This window comes from Galeopterus variegatus, unplaced genomic scaffold, assembly GCF_000696425.1.
Source record: "Galeopterus variegatus unplaced genomic scaffold, G_variegatus-3.0.2 Scaffold333, whole genome shotgun sequence".
NCBI classification, from domain to species: domain Eukaryota; kingdom Metazoa; phylum Chordata; class Mammalia; order Dermoptera; family Cynocephalidae; genus Galeopterus; species Galeopterus variegatus.
In genome coordinates, this window is record NW_007726444.1 from 463,957 (window position 1) to 480,372 (window position 16,416).

The 16,416-nt window shown below is 47.8% G+C and overlaps 1 protein-coding gene across 1 annotated transcript in view; it reads left to right on the plus strand.

Annotated features, from left to right (window-relative positions):
• HOMER2 (homer homolog 2 (Drosophila)) overlaps positions 1–9,873 on the plus strand; it is a 37,969-nt gene extending 28,096 nt beyond the window's left edge. Inside the window, exons 5-8 of the mRNA XM_008567589.1 lie at positions 4,997–5,153; positions 7,241–7,351; positions 8,056–8,136; positions 8,993–9,873. Coding sequence (XP_008565811.1) covers positions 4,997–5,153; positions 7,241–7,351; positions 8,056–8,136; positions 8,993–9,181 — 538 coding nt within the window. The 3' untranslated portion in view covers positions 9,182–9,873. The remainder of the gene's footprint in view (positions 1–4,996; positions 5,154–7,240; positions 7,352–8,055; positions 8,137–8,992) is intronic.
• Positions 9,874–16,416: the final 6,543 nt, after the last annotated feature.

Genomic DNA, 16,416 nt, shown 5'->3' on the forward strand with positions numbered 1-16,416 from the left:
GTAAGATTTGTTTAAAATCCAGATCCTATTTTCTCTACGTTCTGCACTTCTCTGAAGCCTTTCCTGCTGGTCAGGGTTCCAGGAAATTGGAAGAGAAGATTAGGTCCTGCTCAGAACATCAGCATCAGTTCATGCGTGAATGTGAGAGTGTGAGAGTGTGCATGTATGTGAGAGGGTGAGTGTGTGTGTGTGAGAGAGAGGGTGAGTGTGTGTGTGAGAGAGAGGGTGAGTGTGTTTGAGAGAGAGGGTGAGTGAGTGTGTGTGTGAGAGAGTGGGTGTGTGTGTGAGAGAGAGGGTGAGTGTGTGTGTGAGAGAGAGGGTGAGTGTGTGTGTGAGAGAGGGTGAGTGTGTGTGTGTGAGAGAGGGTGAGTGTGTGTGTGAGAGAGGGTGAGTGTGTGTGTGTGAGAGAGGGTGAGTGTGTGTGTGTGAGAGAGGGTGAGTGTGTGTGTGAGAGAGGGTGAGTGTGTGTGTGTGAGAGAGGGTGAGTGTGTGTGTGAATGTGTGTGTGAGAGGGTGAGTGTGTGCGTGTGAGAGAGGGTGAGTGTGTGTGTGTGTTTGAGAGAGGGTGACTGTGTGTGTGAGAGGGTGAGTGTGTGTGTGTGTTTGAGAGAGAGGGTGACTGTGTGTGTGAGGGTGAGTGTGTGTGTGTGTGAGAGAGGGTGACTGTGTGTGTGAGGGTGAGTGTGTGTGAGAGAGAGGGTGACTGTGTGTGAGAGGATGAGTGTGTGTGTGTGTGTGAGAGAGAGGGAGGGTGAGTGTGTGTGTGTGTGAGAGAGAGAGGGTGTGAGTGTGTGAGAAAGTGTGCGTGAGAGGGTGAGTGTGTATATGGAACAGTGAGTGTATGTGAGAGGGTGTGAGAGAGGGTGAGTGTGTTTGTGTGAGAGAGGGTGAGTGTGTGTGTGTGAGAGAGGGTGAGTGTGTGTGTGAGAGAGGGTGTGAGAGGGTGAGTGTGTGCGTGTGAGAGAGGGTGAGTGTGTGTGTGTGTGTGTGTGTGTATGTGAGAGGGTGAGTGTATATGGAACAGTGAGTGTACGTGAGAGAGGGTGTGAGAGAGGGTGAGTGTGTGTGTGTGAGAGAGAGAGGGTGTGAGTGTGTGTGAGAAAGTGTGTGCGTGAGAGGGTGAGTGTGTATATGGAACAGTGAGTGTATGTGAGAGGGTGTGAGAGAGGGTGAGTGTGTGTGTGTGAGAGGGTGAGTGTGTGTGTGAGAGAGGGTGAGTGTGTGTGTGTTTGTGTGTGTATGTGAGAGGGTGAGTGTATATGGAACAGTGAGTGTACGTGAGAGAGGGTGTGAGAGAGGGTGAGTGTGTGTGTGTGTGAGAGAGAGGGAGGGTGAGTGTGTGTGTGTGTGAGAGAGAGAGGGTGTGTGTGTGAGGGTGAGTGTGTGTGAGAGAGAGGGTGACTGTGTGTGAGAGGATGAGTGTGTGTGTGTGTGTGAGAGAGAGGGAGGGTGAGTGTGTGTGTGTGTGAGAGAGGGTGACTGTGTGTGTGAGGGTGAGTGTGTGTGAGAGAGAGGGTGACTGTGTGTGAGAGGATGAGTGTGTGTGTGTGTGTGAGAGAGAGGGAGGGTGAGTGTGTGTGTGTGTGAGAGAGGGTGACTGTGTGTGTGAGGGTGAGTGTGTGTGAGAGAGAGGGTGACTGTGTGTGAGAGGATGAGTGTGTGTGTGTGTGTGAGAGAGAGGGAGGGTGAGTGTGTGTGTGTGTGAGAGAGGGTGACTGTGTGTGTGAGGGTGAGTGTGTGTGAGAGAGAGGGTGACTGTGTGTGAGAGGATGAGTGTGTGTGTGTGTGTGAGAGAGAGGGAGGGTGAGTGTGTGTGTGTGTGAGAGAGGGTGACTGTGTGTGTGAGGGTGAGTGTGTGTGAGAGAGAGGGTGACTGTGTGTGAGAGGATGAGTGTGTGTGTGTGTGTGAGAGAGAGGGAGGGTGAGTGTGTGTGTGTGTGAGAGAGGGTGACTGTGTGTGTGAGGGTGAGTGTGTGTGAGAGAGAGGGTGACTGTGTGTGAGAGGATGAGTGTGTGTGTGTGTGTGAGAGAGAGGGAGGGTGAGTGTGTGTGTGTGTGAGAGAGAGAGGGTGTGAGTGTGTGAGAAAGTGTGCGTGAGAGGGTGAGTGTGTATATGGAACAGTGAGTGTATGTGAGAGAGGGTGTGAGAGAGGGTGAGTGTGTGTGTGTGTATGTGAGAGGGTGAGTGTGTATATGGAACAGTGAGTGTACGTGAGAGAGGGTGTGAGAGAGGGTGAGTGTGCGTGTGGAGAGAGTACGCGTGTGAGAGTGTGTCGTGCATCCCTCTGTTTGTGCTTTGTTTTATTTTTGAGGAGCTAAATTTATTGTTTATTCATAGATGGTAAGATTGAGTCTTGAATCCACAAAAAGCATATAAAAACCTAAGAAATTATTTAAAATAATATGAAGTCACGCAAAAACTCTATAGCTTTCCTACTCCAAAAAACATCACATATGAGGGGTCTTCAAAAAGTTCCTGGAAGGATTCGTATTATCTTTCAATTCTATTTTTTCACAAAGTTTTTGAAGCACCCTAATAGAATATATATTTGAAGAAGAGATTTCCTTCATAATATGAGCTAGAAGCATAAAACACATAGAAATAAACTTAACAAGAAATGTATAAGATCTATGTGAAGCAAACTTTAAAATGTTTTGAGGATCATAGATGACTCATTTATTTAACAAATAGATATATTCTACTGGGAGGTGGTAAGAAGCCTTGATATTTTAAAAAGTTATCAATTTCCCAGCATAATCTCTATAAAAGCAGTAAGATTTTAATTGCGAGTGACTACAGGAGCTATACCTCTGTGTTTGTGTCTTGAGAGTGTGGCTCTTTTCTCAAAGGCAGGCTGGCCCGTGAGCACACTGCGAGCTCCTGTCTGTGGGAATCGTTCTGCTCACCTGGCCAGGGGTCCAGCCAGCGTTCCCAGCCTCCCTTAGACTGAGAAGCTGCCCTCCTCAGAGTTGCCCATTTAAGAGCTGTATCACCTCAGAAGCCGTGTTAGTCAGCTCAGGCTACTTTAACAAAATACCATGCGTTAGGTGGCTTAAACAACAGAACTTTATTTGCTCACCGTTCTGGAGGCTGGAAAGTCTAAGATTAAGGCCATAGCAGGTTCGGTGTCTGGTGAGGTCCCACTTCTTGGCACATAGGCCGTAGTCTTCTTACTCTGTCCTCACATGGCAGGGAGAGGAAGCAAGTTCTCTGAGGACTCTCATAAGGACATGATCCCATTCATGAGGTCCCCACCCTCATGACCTCATCTAATCCTAATTACCTCCCAAAGACCCCACCTCCTGATACCATCACATTAGTGGGCAGGGTTTCAGCACATGAATTTGGGGAGAATACAGCATTCAGTTCATAAGGGAAGCCATCATGTCTAAATTCTCCCTATTTTATGGATTAGGAAATTGCATTTTAAGTGGTAAAGTGATTCCTTCTCAAGGTCGCATGGCTAGTAAATCTTCCCATCACCCCACGCTACCTGCATTTCACTTGAGTGAGGATGCAGTTGCCGTCTCTTTAGAAACCTTCCCAGAGGCAGCCGGTCACATTCCACAGCTGAAGCCACAAGGACTGGCACCCACCTCAACTCAGCTGGCCTGGTTGGTGCTTGGAGCTAAATTCCAGTGATCTGACCTAGGAATGCCAGAAAGCCTGTGTGACCCTTAGATCCCACCACCTGCCTTTGGACGGTGGGTCTTTGTCAGGTACTTCAAAGAACAAAACTGTGATCAGTCTCTTTTCTTACTCATCAGGCAGTTGTGAGGCCTATTTTGGGTTGGTTGTTTAAGTCACAATGGGCTGCCTGGATGAAAATGTTTCACCCCTAAAAATAAATGTTTTCAAATCCAAGTTTAATGAACAAGTGAGTTACAGGAATGGGCATGAAGCCATTTTCTAAATCAGCTTAAATTCTCAGTCATCAACTCTGCAGTTCATCAGATAGTAACATTTTATTATTTTTTCAGTCCATGGTGTATGAAACTGAAAATATCTATTTTCCAATTTTGTCCCTAGGTCCTGGAGACTGTGAGATAAAAGATAACAGATTATTCAGACACCGTTGTATTTATTTTTTAAAAAAACATAAAAGCCATTAGGAAGAGGACTCTCCTCAGACAGGCAGAAGCCTCTGATGGGCTTGTCACGCACAGCTCTGCCGTCACCTCAGATCACATTCAGCGCCACAGAAATGTGGGCTCCAAGGAAATTAAAGGAGGGTCAGAAGGGAGCAGTGACTCAGGATTACAGCTTGCTTGTTTAAACTTCTTCCTCACTGAGCACATAGAATCAGAGAAAACACAAGGCCTCTGTGGTGACAGTAGACGTGTCCCTCAGACGCTGGTCTCCTCACACCCCTGAGGTGATGTGGGGTCAGCCAGGGCTGCCTCCCACACTCGGAGGTTAGAGCCCAGTTCTGCCCACAGGGGATTGATTCCCAGTCACTGTCTCCTCTGTCTACAAGCTCTCAAATCTGGCTTCCTTTAAAGGCTCTAAGGAGGCACAAGTTACAGTGGTGCCATTATCAACCTGGAACAGGGCTGTTTGCTTGCTCACTTGTTGAAACCCGGGGTCCTTGGGCTCCAGAGAGATGTCCTGTGGCTTTCATGAGATTCTCAAAGGGCCCTGTGGCCACCCCAGCAATGCAGAGCCTCTGGCCTTGAGTCTTATCGCAGGAAGGAGCCAGTGGGCACAAGAGGGTTCTGCAGCAGGGGTCAGCAGGCAGGGACGAGGGGCGGGGTGGGCCTGCCCCACACTCGGTGGCCTTCATTCTTAGCTAAAAACTCTGTGCTCTTCTGAGGCGATTCTTTAAGAAAATAGCCCAGCAAGGTGACATGTTCACGCTAAAGGGAGGCACCAGTCCACTGGTGGGAGAGGGTGTGGGCCCCCTGGGGTCGGGTCAGAAGGGTGTCAGAGTTCCCCTCCCCCGAGCGGGTGGGGCTGCAGCAGGCTGGCAGTCACCGCCTGTCCCCTGCCCCGCAGCGCTGCCAACGTGAAGAAATGGGAGATTGAGCTGCAGACCCTGCGAGAGAGCAATGCGCGGCTGACCACGGCGCTGCAGGAGTCAGCGGCCAGCGTGGAGCAGTGGAAGAGGCAGTTCTCCATCTGCCGCCTCGAGAACGACCGGCTCCGCAGCAAGGTGGGCCGCAGGGGAGGGGCCGCCGTGGTCCTTAGTGCGTCTCCTGCCCCTGCCTCCCTCTCCCTCTGCCCTCGTCCCCACGGGCAGGAGGAAGACGTGCCGCCTCTCCCCTCTAGATGTCCCCTTTCCCCCTGCCTTTCTTAGGAGTTTAACCATGTACCTATAAATAAGTGATTGATTACTTTTATTGAACCAAGTTTCATCATTCCTATTGCTAAGGAGAAGGTAAGTGAGCTGGAGAGTTCAGGCTTGTCCCTCTCAGAGAGCACCTCTGACTCCAGTCGTGGGCTGGCCTTTTACTGTGGTGGCCCTCCCTTGGCATTTCTGTGTTTCAATGGTCTTCAGTGGAGGAAAGGGATCCAGAGCATGAATGAGAAAATAGATTTGGGAAATGGTGAGGAGTGATTGCTCAGAAGCCCTGCTTCCATTCAAATCATTATTTCTAAAACTGTAAATTTGGAAGCGAGAAGAGGAGGCACGAGGGGGATGGGTGGGTCCTGACCACAGTCATGTGCCCCCTACTCTCCAACTGGAGCAGCCTAGCACTGTGACTTTTCAAAATTTACCAATAATTTCCCGTGCAATTAGTCACTCACACTCTGGAGCTCTGCTGAGTTGATATGGTGGTTTTGGGGTGTCAGAGAGACCCTCCCCAGCTGAGGTCAGTTGGTTAGCTCTGTGCTAAGCACGTTTTGATGGCAAGGCCGTTAATCCCTAGGCTTTGGAGCCTGCTCTGTAAGTGCAGGGTTTCGGGGGGCGTGTCACACTTAGGTTGGTGTCCACTCTCTCTTGACCCCCATTTACAATGTGCCCTGCCCGTCCTAGATGGAGCCACTGCAGACCAGCCTTCTGTTTTCCCATCTCGCTTTAGTGCCAACGGCTCTTAAAACTGCCTCATGCCATTTTTCCATCTCAGTGCTGTGAGTGCCGACAGTCAGGGGCACCAGGCCAGTTGCTGACTTTGCACGTTCCCGTCCAGGCCTGGCACATCTGCCTGCCAGAGGGGTCGATTGCCCTTTCTTTCTTTTTTGGGGAAAAGAACTGCATTTCTCACTTTGGTCTGAGTGCAAGAACCAAAGGCAGCTCGAGAGAGGGGAGGCGGCGCATCACACAGCACTTGCTTCCTCAGAGGAGTGTCAGCCCCCCTGGGTGGGACATGTCATTGGGAGCTTGGTTTCCAGGACTGGAGGTGGAAGTTGGAGGGGTCTGCAGTGACAGCTGTGGCCTGAGGGTTAGTGCATGCCGCCTCTGAGAAGTGTCCTCACAGCGACCCCCCAGCGCCCTTCATATCGAGGACTGCTGCTGCCTGCCGGTGGGGTCCCATCACTACAGTGCTTGCATGTCACACACTGGTTCCGTATCTCCCGTCCACGCTGCACACACGTTTGGCCCCTGGGAAATGCTCAGCCTCAGACGGCAGTGTCAGGGTGTCAGGCCTTGCATTTGCATTGCACACAGGTGACCTTTCGGAGGGGTCCGACTTGGGAAGAAGAGAAAGGTGCAATCTGGGGATTTGTCACTCAGCCTCAGGGAGGAGGCCAGTAGGCCAGGCCCCTTCTGCCTGCATCAGTGGTGGAAGGCCATCTCCATTTACAGTGTTTGAAATGTCATTGCTTCCCACTTGGTGGCCACCGTTCCACAGAGTTGCTTGGTTCTCTATCCTGCTGGCTTAAACCTTTGAGATGAAACAGAATAGTTCAGGATGTGATTAAAATGATATAAAAATTCTGGGGAGAAGCAGATCAGTTCAGGGGACATCTGACCCGTGCTTGTGATGGATCCTTAAAGCAAACCTAGAGTTACTCCTCTGTGGCTGTGAGAGAAAACCAGAAGCCAGAGCCTCGTGAAGCCAGATGTGGCTGGCTCTGCGGCTGGCTCTGTGGCTCTGCCGGTGTGAAGTGAGGCATCCGTTGCAGGCAGGGGCAAACAGCCCCATGGGGGAGGGGTGGGGGCCACAAACAAAAATGTGTGAGTGGGTTAGTTTGTGGTTTATTTTAAAAGAAAGCATAAACATAGTTGTGGCGATCTCTTGTTTAATGACTAAAGCACACCAGCGCCCCTGCCTTAATGTGTGCTGTTTATTGAAGATCGACGAGCTGGAGGAACAGTGCAGTGAGATAAACAGAGAGAAGGAGAAGAATACCCAGCTGAAGAGGAGGATCGAGGAGCTGGAGTCAGAACTCCGAGAAAAGGAGACGGTGAGTGATGGTGACGGTGCTCTGAGCAGACCCTTCCCCCCACTTCCCACATCCTCTGGGCCTTGTGGAGTGAGCTTCTCCCAAGGACACAGCAGGTGGCTTGGGGCATGTGACCAGCCCTGGCAGCTGCCTGGGTACCAGCACAGAGAGAGAGCCAGGAGCTGACCAAGGTGCAAGTGCGCAGAGCAAAGGCCTAACCGTTGCCCTCTGCTGCTGCCTCACTGTGTTTATGACAGTCACTCACTCAGACCCAAGAATGAGTCGAGCATGTTACAGAACCCTCCGACACTTGCAGGTAATCTATCATCAGAACTTGAATTCCACTGTCAAATTACTGCAGCTACAGTCACCAGCCATACTGTCATTTATTTTCTGAGGGTGGAACAGTTAAGTACACACACGATGGAGACCATGGACAAGTTACCAAATCTCCGCAGGCCTCAGTTTCCCCATCTACAGAACAGGAATTATAGGAATACTTGCTTTTTTAGGGTGGTGCATGGACTTCATGCGCTAATGCATGTGACATACTCAGCCCTTGGAATTACCTGATGTTTACATTAGCACCGTCGCCGTTATTATTTATGCAAACAGGACAGGTTGCAAAGCTGCTTCCATTAGTGTATGCAGAAGTTGGTGATTTTCAAGGATACGTTTTATCTGACTTGCTGTCATGTTCTTTCTCAAATTTCTGTCTCCTGTAGGAGTTGAAAGATCTCCGAAAACAAAGTGAAATCATACCTCAGCTCATGTCAGAGTGTGAATATGTGTCAGAGAAGTTAGAGGTAAGTGGGGGGCACAACCATCCTGGTTCAGATGAGAAGACAATTGTCATGTTACTAATTTATCCACTCCCTCTCACTTTCACACCTTCCTTGCCTGCCATCCGTGTCCCCTGGGGGAAGACTCTGTGATGCTTGTCTTTTGATTTTTCCACTTATAAGAAGGTGTCCTACTCATAACCAAAGTGTAGGGGACCATTTCCCACGCACAGGAGTCCTACAGAACCACAGAGGTGGTTAAGAGCTGGGGTGGAAGGGTGGGCTGAGAGTGTGGGGTCTGAGTTCAAGTCCTCCTCAGCCAATCCCCAGGCACTGACCTTGGGCAGGCCTTCCTCACTGGCCTCAGATTTCTGACCCATAAGATGAGGGTTTCTAGGTCCTTGTCACCTCTGAGGGGCTTCTCCCTTCAGGCCCCTTAACCTACACAGGAGCACCTTATTTACTTGCACAACCCCAGTATTGGTGACTGGCCCTGTGCACGTGTTCAAAAAAGTCTCTAAGAGTGCAAGGCTTAAGGCTCATTTAAGGACTCTTAGTTGTCCTGTCTTTGGGACCTGGTATCTGATTTACCCAGATGTGCCTCGATTGGCTTGTGGGGCCAATCTGGCCGAGTGTTGGCCAGACGCTTGGCCCGTTGGCCCCTCTACTGGAGAAAAGGCGGGAAAGGAAGGGCCCACCGAAATGCCCGCTGCTTCCTTTCTGACGTCGCAGTGGCAGGCTTGTGTGTTGCGGGGCTTCCCGTGTCTCCAGGGATCATAGTCCCCGGCCCTCAGGTCTGATGGAGAATGATCGGTTCAGCTATAGCAGGTTTTAGTAGACGACTCTGTTTTCCAGACCCTTCTCGCTTTTGTTTGGTCAGGCTGCAGAAAGAGACAATCAAAACCTGGAAGACAAAGTGCGTTCCCTAAAGACGGACATTGAGGAGAGTAAGTACCGACAGCGCCACCTGAAGGGGGAGTTGAAGAGCTTCCTGGAGGTGCTGGACGGGAAGATCGACGACCTCCACGACCTCCGCCGGGGCCTCTCCAAGCTGGGCACGGACAACTAGGGCCCCGCTGTGAGTCCCAAGTGCGCGTGTGAAACGAAGTAGGCCTAGGACGTTCTCCTGTTTGCGTCGCTTCTGTACATGCAGGCGCAGCTTGTCCTGTTTCCAAACCAGCTGTGCCGCCCACTCACCCCTCTCCAGGATAGGACTCTCCTCTGCTTCTCTGGCTCCGTGGGGTTGTGGACAACTGGAAGATTCTGACTCAGGAATCCAGAACTAGGTCTACCTTAAACGTTTATGCAGTCAGGGCAGGGATGTTTATATCTTTCTTAAGGGCTGTTGCAACCGTATGAACTGGAAAAAGGTATTTTCTAATCCAAATATCAGTATCCTTTTTACATCAGGCCATCTTGCCTCTTTTGTCGGATAGCATTCAGAATATTTGAACGTCCACCAGGCATGGAGGGAACAGCTCCCCTCTCAGTAAACAAGGAGATGCTTTAAAACACCATTTAGTAGCGACTTATCCAGAGAAAGAAACAAGTTTCCGGTGGGTGCGTTTTCTGGCAGGGGAATCACCTGCATCCAGAATACTCCCTTCGTGCCCCCAGTTTGTACGGTTGTGACAATGTTCCTTTTCTTGGTTTTAATTTCTGAGCAGATGATTGTGCTGTGGGAACAGCACACAGTGAGGGTGCCTAGCACAGTGCCTGGCACAAGTAGGTGCTTAATAAATATTTGCTCAATTAAACATACAAACGGAATTTAGTGTTTGAATCAAACCCCAGAGTAGAGGTTGGCCCTTCATTGCACCATCTTTGCTGTACTAGGTAGTTATCAGAAATGAACGTGACTCACTGTGTGGTCAAATCCAGGGGTTGACAAGGGGGGCCCTGGGGCAGTGTGGGCAGTGGAAACAGGAGCTGGTCTGAAGGCCCCCAAGAGCCCTTCCATGATGCTCTGTCCCTGGGGGATCACTGACCCTGGCACCACCTTCCACTCCAGGCACGGCGGCCTGTGGCCAAGGATTCCAGGACCACTAGTTGTCCATGATGTAGGGGCTGCCCAGAGCTTGGGATCTAGGGTGCAATCCTGGGATGGTTTGGACAATAGAGAAGGACATCACACAGGCCCATGAGGGAGAGAGAGTCAGCTCAGCTGGCAAGCCTTGGCCTTAGTGACAGAGGAGGTCTGCCTCTTGCCTTTCTCAGTTCCTACTAAGAAAGAGACTGGAGCTATAAATCTCTCCTCTCTTACAGAGCTTCTCAGAGCGGCTGGTGGGCATTTGGGTGCTGTTGGTGTCCTTCATTGGGAGAGGTTGCCCATGCAATGGCAAGATGTTTTCAGTCCCTGGCGCCACTCATTTCTAAATGCCTTGGGCAGGCGGAGGCATTGGTGCCCCCTCACCCCTCGGAGAACCACTTAAGAGAACTTTTCCCTCTAGAAACATTTGCTCACATGGTTAGAATCTCTTCGTACAGAGTTTAGATTAATGAGCAAACAGCTCATTAGGGGGTAGGGTCCACAAGCAGGTGACCCAGGTGTTAGGTGACCAAGGTGAGTGCAGGAGCACTGCTGCTGCCCCCTAGCTGAGACCATCTCTCTGAGGAGGGAGGGCTTGTTTGGGATGGGGATGGAAGGCTGGTGATCTGGAGCACCAAGGCCCTTTAGGTGAGACCCTGCAGGCTGAGTGGGGGGCTCTTGGCAGACAGGAAATGGAAAGCGTGGTCAGCCCTCTTGGTGATTCGGGCTGGGGTGTTGCTGGCTGTGCCCTCTCCCTAGAGTTCCAGATGGCATTCACAACAATTGGTAGCAGCTCTCTACTGGCTGTGCCAGGAGACCAGAGAGCTGGGCTGGCCCTGAGTGGGTGCTGTGGCCCAGTAACGAGATAAAGGGGATTCTTCCCAAGCCAGCCTGGTTCACCCATTGGCAGACTGAGCATGCGGCTGCCCAGGAGCAGTGGACACTGGGACTCCAAAGACCCTCAACTCGGGTCTTCAGATGACCGCTACCTCTGTACATTAGGTGACTTATTAATCTAGAAGGATCTATCTTGACTGACTGGAGCATGCTCAGGGGACATATTCATAGAATAGTTGCTAAAGCCACTCGTGCATTCCCATAGCAGTAACTTTAGAAAATGTTGGAAGTGGAAGTGGAGAAAACATTGGAAGGGCTATTTCCATGGTGGGCTACAGTGCAGTTGAGGCCCATGACCCCAGCTCACCAGCCACTGAAGACTTTGGCAGCATCTTGTAGGTAGTAGGTGAGGAACTTAGATTCCTTGTACTATAAGGGCTTGTCCAGCTCTAAAACCGTTGGAGCCCAGGAGCTAAAAGCAATAGGGACCCCTTTAAAGTGAAAGGTAAGTTGGATTCGGCAGTGGAAGCACAACTTTACGAAAGCACTAAACTCCCCCCTTCCTTCTGCTTCTCTCTAAAGAGCTTAGTGTTTCCTCACTTACTTTCTTTTAAAAAGAATAATGGCCCAGGAACAACCTGGACTGTCAGTCAAGAGACTGGCCCTGTTTGGCAGCCTCCGCGACTGTGGAGGGTGAACTCCATACAGTGCAAGTGACCCGCTGCATTCATTGGTTTTCTCTTGAGCTGGTGTGACATGCTATTGTTTATTATGGTGTCCAGCCCAGTCTCAGTACTGTTGTCATGACCTTAAGCCAAGTGCAGGCAGGACGTGGCCTTTCCCTCAGGAACATCGCACCCACCTTGTGCTGCCTGGAAGACGTAGAGCCAGCGCAGCACCTTCCATTTCCATATGAGGTCTCCTGATTTTGACATCTCCAAGACTGGCTGTCTCTGCACCTTGATTAGCTTTCTTTCTGCATCCTTGAAACCTGGATCCTGAAAGAAGCCAAGTAAACTTGGAACCTTTTAACCATAATGATCCTAAAAGTAACTTTTCATCCAATCAAGATCCAAAAGGATGCATTTCCAGGTGGGAGTGGTAAATGGAGAGGAAATCTTCCTGGTGCCCAGGAACGTAAAGCTACCAGAGTGGTAGGTTGTGACAGTGTGGTCAGGCCTTGGAGGGAAGAGAAGTGATGCCCACATAAGATCTCCAACTTGGGTGGTCCATTAGGTTCATCTCCTACATGCCATCACTTTAGACCTCGACTGGGTGAGAGAACAGGGCAGAGATTGTTACCTGCATTTTGCAAACAGGAAGCTGAGACAAAGTGACACACCCAGAGTTATCCAGCTGTGACCAGCAGCATGGACTCTGCATCCAGGTCTCCTGGACCCCAGTCCAGTGTCTTTCTATGAGCCATACCACTGTTCTCCCTTTAGTGACCCTTGGGTGCTAAGAGAAAAAAAAATTCTCTTGTACCTAATAAGAGCACATAGCAGTTATATTATTTTTAATGTGTATCCACAGCAAAGAACAGTTTACAAAGGAGTGAATCAGAATTACATTTACATTCATCACAAACAGTAAGTTCCATTTATGAAAGAGTCTGGGTTTGCAGAGGTCTTTCCAAGAGTGTTGGTTAAGATGATGTCTATGCTCTGAGTACTCTGAGAGGCCAGTTCTGTGGAACACAAACTCGCTTTGTGTTTGTTGTTGATGGCGTTAGTGGAGGCAGAGCAGTTTGTTCAAAACAAGTGGGAGGCCCTGAGATCACAGAGTCATAAACAGAGCCCTGGCTGGGGTCGTTGCATGTCCACTGCCCACCCCCTTTCTGGAGATGAGCCTGAACTGGGGAGGGAGCAGGCGTGCTCAGTGATTGGAGCAGGTTGATTGGAACCTGACCAACACCCAGGAAGACTGCCCATAGAGGGCAGCTGGTCTCCCCCTGCAAGCTCGGTGACCACAGCCTTCATGATGGTGGTTGGCACAGCCTGACTGGTATGTGCTGCGTTGAAATGAAACATCACATACATAGTGGAACGTAATACAGTTCGTGTGTTGCCCAGAAGCATCACAATCTACCAATTTTAAAAGGACTCTTTTTCTTTTCTTTTTTTTTTTTTTGAAACAGACACTTGTTTGTTTCCCAGGAAGGAGGCAGAATGGGTGCTTGGGGAGCCCCTGCCCCAGCCTGTGTATCCTGGCAGGCAGACCTCACTTTCAGAAGATCACGTTCCAGAAGAGCAGCCAGCAGGGGTAGAGGCCCAGGGCCACCAGCAGGAGGAGCAGGGCGCCGTAGATGTACTCCAGCATGCTAAAAGGGCTCTTTTTCCATAGAAAAAAATCTCCTTTTGCATAGGAACTGGGGTGACTTTGGATGAGAGCCAAGCACAGGGCATGCCAGGGACCTTGTTGTGGGGCTTCACATGTGCTCAGGTGCACCCTTAGAAAGAAGGCAGCAGTGATGTGACTTGGTGTAGGCACTGGAAAGAGGCCGCCCCTTAAGAGGGAGCCAGCTGCTACTCTTTGCTAATAACCAAAAGTGGGTTGTTTGTGCCATTCATTCTTTTAGAAATTATAATTCTTTTATTAATTTGAAACATCACTGGATTTTGAAACAATTGCAATATAAACTAGAAGCTTGCTAATCGATGTTCATATATATTTTTAAATGATATGCATGGTTTAAGAGGACCCTAATTTCTGAGTACATGGCTTCCCCAAAGAAACAGTGTATATTCTGGGGATGGTGGCGGTGCCAGCATGGAGAGGGAATCCTGTGTAGAAATGTGTATTATTTACATGTCTTTTCCACACACACTTCTCTCAAGAATATAGGTTTCCTAGTTCCTCTTTAAACACCGGGAAGGCAAGAAGACTTGGGTAAGAATTTTGAGCTGGGTGAAATGTTGTACTGAACTTAGAATTGTGTGTGTGTGTGTGTGTGTGTGTGTGTGTGTGTGTGTGTGTGTGTGTGTGTGTGTGGGGGGAGGAAGCAACAAGGGGAAGTGGGAGGAAACAATAAGGAAGAGTTTTCAATAAAAAACCATGTATACCTAAGAGGAGTCTTTATTTTAATATTTATGGTTGTGATGTCATATGTTCGTGAATCCAATTACAAGAAGAAGAGTTTGTGGGTCTTTTGTTTTCAGTGGAATTGTACAGTGCCCTACTCTCTTTGACAGTGCAGGGCTTTGCAGCAGAGTGGTCTCCCAGGCCACAGAGACCCCTGGCACCCCATGCAGGAGCCCAGAGGACTGATGACATGCAGCTATGGGGGATGTGTTGCTGTTTTTACCCTCCTGTCCCACTTTTAATAGAAAGTCCTAACTTTAGATAATTGTTTCAGCAATGTTTTACAATGTGACAGGCGGGAAGATATTTCTTGCATCAAATGTACGAGTTTAATGATAAGTATGGGGTGGATAAGTGGACTCTCCCAAGAGTACTATTTTTTTTCCCTTTTTAAATGTTTTTTGGGTACATAAATAATATACACTTAAAAAAAAAGAAACTGCAGATGAGTGAAAAGAAAAAAAATCACCTGTTATTACACCATCTGATTATAACCACTGTTAACATTTCAGTATGTATCTTTTCAGACTTTTTCCATGAAATATATTATACATACTGTTTTATAACTTGCTTTTTTCCTTTTTAACACTATATTGTGAATATATTTCTACATCAGTAAATATGTAATTACATTATTTTTAACATCTGTGTAGGCTGCACCTTAGGATAATTGCACCTTGGATACTTAGGTTGTTTCCAGTTTTTTACTGTTGTAGTCAAAGACATGATGAAATTCTTCTAACATCTTTGTAAACTTTTTAGAATATTTACTTAAGATAATTTTCCAAAATTGGACTTGCTAGCTCAAAAGTGTGCTTCTCCATATCTGGGGCTCCTTTCCTTCCTGGATGTACAGGAGACTCCACTTGTCAGCCCCCTTCTAGTCATTCAGGGTCCTCATTCAGGGTCCTATGACTAATTCTGGCCAATGAAATATGAGAAATGACATATGAAACTCTAGGCTGAGACTGTGGGATGCCCATGTGCATTTATCCAGCATCTGTGTTCTCTTGCCTCAGCAAATGGGGATGTCCCAAGGAGAGAGCCTGTCAGCCTGGGTCCCTGAGTGACTATATGGAGCAGTCCCCGCTTCTCCCTTCACCTCACCCCCACCCACCAATCTGCATGGACCTGTAGTGTGAATAAAGAATAAACCCTAAGTGTTATAGCACTGGGATGCTAATTTGTTACAGCAACATAACATATCCTGTTCTCACTACCAGTAAAAAAGGTATGCACATGTTGAGGACTTTTAACATATATTGGCTTTTAATATATTAATACAAATTGCTTTCCAGAAAGATGGTCCCAAATTATATTTCCACCAGCAATATGTGAGAATGTCTTACTTCCTCTTTAACACTGGGGTTACTGTTTGGGCAGGGAGTTAAAAAAAAATTAATTTTTTGATTAAAATGTGACCCTCACTAGCAAAAATATTTATTGAACTATATTTTTTTGTAAGTTACCTATTCATCTCCTCTGGCCAGTTTTCCCGTAAGTTGTTTAGCAGTCTCATTGATTTCTAAGAATTTTTTTCACAAATATTGTTTTAAAAAAATGTTTTAAGTTGTATGGGTGGCTTTTTTTTTTTTTTTTAATGTTCAGACATTTTAAACAAACTTTATAGTTACATCTGTTTTTTCCTTTATGGTTGCTACCTTTTATGGCATGCCTATGAAGGTCTTTCCAATTCTAGTTCCAAGATTGTATAAATATTCACCAGTATTTTATTTATTCTTGTTCTTTTATTTTTTCTAAACAGTAACTTGATATATCTGGAGCTTATTTTCACTTTCCCAACACTATTTATTGGGAAATCTATCCTTCCTCTACTGATATGAAATCCCATTTTTACTATATACCCAATCCTTCCGTTGGGTGCTTAGGATAAGCATGCAATTCTTAAGCATGCTTCTGAACTTTCTGTTGTGGTCCATTAATATACTTGTACATTCTAGCACTGGTACCACACTATTTTGGTCATCATAGCTTTAGACTAACTCCCCATTAATTATACTTTTTCAAAAATTTTCTAGTACATTTTGCATATTAATATTTCCAAAAGAAAGTCAGGATCATTTTGTAATGTTTAGAAGAACTGGGAATTGGATTGTGCAAAATTTATATATTAGAATTAATATCTTTATAACATTTAACCTTTCATTTCAGTACATTTAAGTAAATGATTTATGTCCCTTAGTCTATTTTTTTAGTACTGCACAGGTAATTTTTTTTTTTTTTTTTTTTTTTTTTTTTTTCTTTTTCCGTGTCCGGCCACGGATCGCAACCCTCAGTGTTGCCCCTGTACCGGACCGGGGACCAGTAACGGGATCGCAACCCTCGGTGTCGTGCCC